The sequence below is a fragment of the Procambarus clarkii genome, chromosome 5, assembly GCF_040958095.1.
Source record: "Procambarus clarkii isolate CNS0578487 chromosome 5, FALCON_Pclarkii_2.0, whole genome shotgun sequence".
Classification (NCBI taxonomy): Eukaryota; Metazoa; Arthropoda; class Malacostraca; order Decapoda; family Cambaridae; genus Procambarus; species Procambarus clarkii.
Window position 1 is genome coordinate 2987111 of NC_091154.1, and position 3124 is coordinate 2990234.

General features: G+C 51.3%; 1 protein-coding gene across 1 annotated transcript; it reads right to left on the reverse strand.

Annotated features, from left to right (window-relative positions):
- Positions 1-512: 512 nt before the first annotated feature.
- Positions 513-2576, reverse strand: LOC138352647 (uncharacterized PPE family protein PPE24-like). Its single transcript, XM_069305214.1, has 2 exons — positions 2522-2576; positions 513-2266 (listed from the first exon to the last, which is right to left on the reverse strand). The coding sequence occupies exons 1-2, from the start codon at positions 2574-2576 to the stop codon at positions 513-515; spliced, it is 1809 nt and encodes a 602-aa protein (XP_069161315.1).
- Positions 2577-3124: the final 548 nt, after the last annotated feature.

The following is a 3124-nucleotide window of genomic DNA, read 5'->3' on the forward strand; positions in this document are numbered from 1 at the left end:
AGTGGTCTTGAATCAACATAGAGTAATCCTGAGGGAACCTGGGAGCTAGCGTTAAGGGAACGTCGGGAACGAACTGAAGCTAAAGCTGAAGCTTTCCCCTGCCAAAAGGGGCTAGAATATCAGCAGCTAGCACGTCAGCAGGTGGAATAACAACAGCTGAAACATCAACAGCTGTAACATCGACAGCTGGAACATCAGCAGCTGCTGAAGGTATAATAAATAGCGGCAACGGGCCACAGGGGGAACTGCAGTTGTAAATAGAAGTGCAACTGCAAAACAATTTATGCTCAAAATAAGGCTGAAATATATGTCATTAGAAAATACCGGATTTAATACATGAAACTGAAAATAAAATACAATAAATTCAATAAAGCTGTAAAAGAGTAATAATATTAATAGGCACATCGTCAGCTGGAACGCTTCAGCTGGAACACTTCCCGCTGGAACTTCGGGGGCTGGAACATCAGCAGCTGGAACAGCAGCAGGAACCTCGACAGCTGGAACGCCAACATCTAGAACATCGGCTGCCGGAACATTAGCAGCTGGAACATCGCTGCCGGAACATTAGCAGCTGGAACATTAGCAGCTGGAACATCAGCAGCTGGAACATTAGCAGCTGGAACATCGGCTGGCGGAACATTAGCAGCTGGAACATCGGCTGCCGGAACATTAGCAGCTGGAACATTAGCAGCTGGAACATCGGCTGGCGGAACATTAGCAGCTGGAACATCAGTAGCTGGAACATTAGCAGCTGGAACATCAGCAGCTGGAACATTAGCAGCTGGAACATCGGCTGGCGGAACATTAGCAGCTGGAACATCGGCTGGCGGAACATCGGCTGCCGGAACATTAGCAGCTGGAACACCGGCTGCCGGAACATTAGCAGCTGGAACATCGGCTGCCGGAACATTAGCAGCTGGAACATCGGCTGCCGGAACATTAGCAGCTGGAACACCGGCTGCCGGAACATTAGCAGCTGGAACATCGGCTGCCGGAACATTAGCAGCTGGAACACCGGCTGCCGGAACATTAGCAGCTGGAACATCGGCTGGCGGAACATTAGCAGCTGGAACATCGGCTGGCGGAACATCGGCTGCTGGAACATTAGCAGCTGGAACATCGGCTGGCGGAACATTAGCAGCTGGAACATCGGCTGCCGGAACATCGGCTGCTGGAACATTAGCAGCTGGAACACCGGCTGCCGGAACATTAGCAGCTGGAACATCGGCTGCCGGAACATTAGCAGCTGGAACATCGGCTGGCGGAACATTAGCAGCTGGAACATCGGCTGGCGGAACATCGGCTGCTGGAACATTAGCAGCTGGAACACCGGCTGCCGGAACATTAGCAGCTGGAACATCGGCTGCCGGAGCATTAGCAGCTGGAACATCGGCTGGCGGAACACCGGCTGCCGGAACATTAGCAGCTGGAACACCGGCTGCCGGAACATTAGCAGCTGGAACACCGGCTGCCGGAACATTAGCAGCTGGAACACCGGCTGCTGGAACATTAGCAGCTGGAACACCGGCTGCTGGAACATTAGCAGCTGGAACATCGGCTGCTGGAACATTAGCAGCTGGAACACCGGCTGCCGGAACATTAGCAGCTGGAACACCGGCTGCCGGAACATTAGCAGCTGGAACACCGGCTGCTGGAACATTAGCAGCTGGAACACCGGCTGCCGGAACATTAGCAGCTGGAACACCGGCTGCCGGAACATTAGCAGCTGGAACACCGGCTGCCGGAACATTAGCAGCTGGAACACCGGCTGCCGGAACATTAGCAGCTGGAACACCGGCTGCCGGAACATTAGCAGCTGGAACACCGGCTGCCGGAACATTAGCAGCTGGAACACCGGCTGCTGGAACATTAGCAGCTGGAACACCGGCTGCTGGAACATTAGCAGCTGGAACATCGGCTGCTGGAACATTAGCAGCTGGAACATCGGCTGCCGGAACATTAGCAGCTGGAACACCGGCTGCTGGAACATTAGCAGCCGGAACATCGGCTGCCGGAACATTAGCAGCTGGAACACCGGCTGCTGGAACATTAGCAGCCGGAACATCGGCTGCCGGAACATTAGCAGCTGGAACACCGGCTGCTGGAACATTAGCAGCCGGAACATTAGCAGCTGGAACACCGGCTGCTGGAACATTAGCAGCTGGAACATCGGCTGCCGGAACATTAGCAGCTGGAACACCGGCTGCTGGAACATTAGCAGCTGGAATATCGGCTGCCGGAACATTAGCAGCTGGAACACCGGCTGCTGGAACAAACAGCAGCTGGGATAACGCCAGCTGGAACAGCCTCGGCTGTAGCCGCCAGCTGTGTAGCTGACAGTGACGAACGACTGAAGAAGTGCAGTGTTCGACGACAGACGGGACCCGGGTTATAAAGTTCTATACAAACTCAGCAGGAAAATCTTACCGGAAGGAAGCAGCAGAACCACACACGGCAAGGTGGACAGATTAATGGAAGGAAGCAGTTGTTATTTCCCTTCTCGTGTCCATTAACTTTTCACCAGAAGCTGGAGTGGACCGTTCAATTGGCCGAGGAATTTGGTGAATATGAACCATTATTTAAGGAGGGTGTTCACCGGCCCTACATAACTGTTGGGACACAAGAGGCAGTGGAACATCTAACGACTGACGGATTTAAGAATATTGTTTTGGTTACTCCTGAAGTGGGAATAATTTACACTAATGTTATTGTTTTTAAGTGCCCAACATACTTGGATAAAAAATTTCTGTATATCAATAATGAAAGTGTTGTGTGGGCTAAGATGAGCATTGTACGTGGTGAAAAACAAAGTCAGATTGTTGCTTTGTTATTAAAGGCTGATCGAGGCTCCAGAAAGGCTTTTTGTGCAAGGACTTGGATACAGGAAATTGGCAAAATATATTGAGGAGCCCACACTATGTATAAATTTTCTCGTTGGGGACATATATGGCTTGGAAATGCCAGTTCAACCCAGATGTTGGTATTGTGGTAAAAAACATGACTCGTGACAATGTAGAGTCAGGATTGACAAAGGAGATAAATTCTTGTCATCTTGCTGCAATTGTCGAGGCATCCACCACAATGCTGGTTCCCCTCTATGTCCCATGAAGCCCCATGAGAGAGA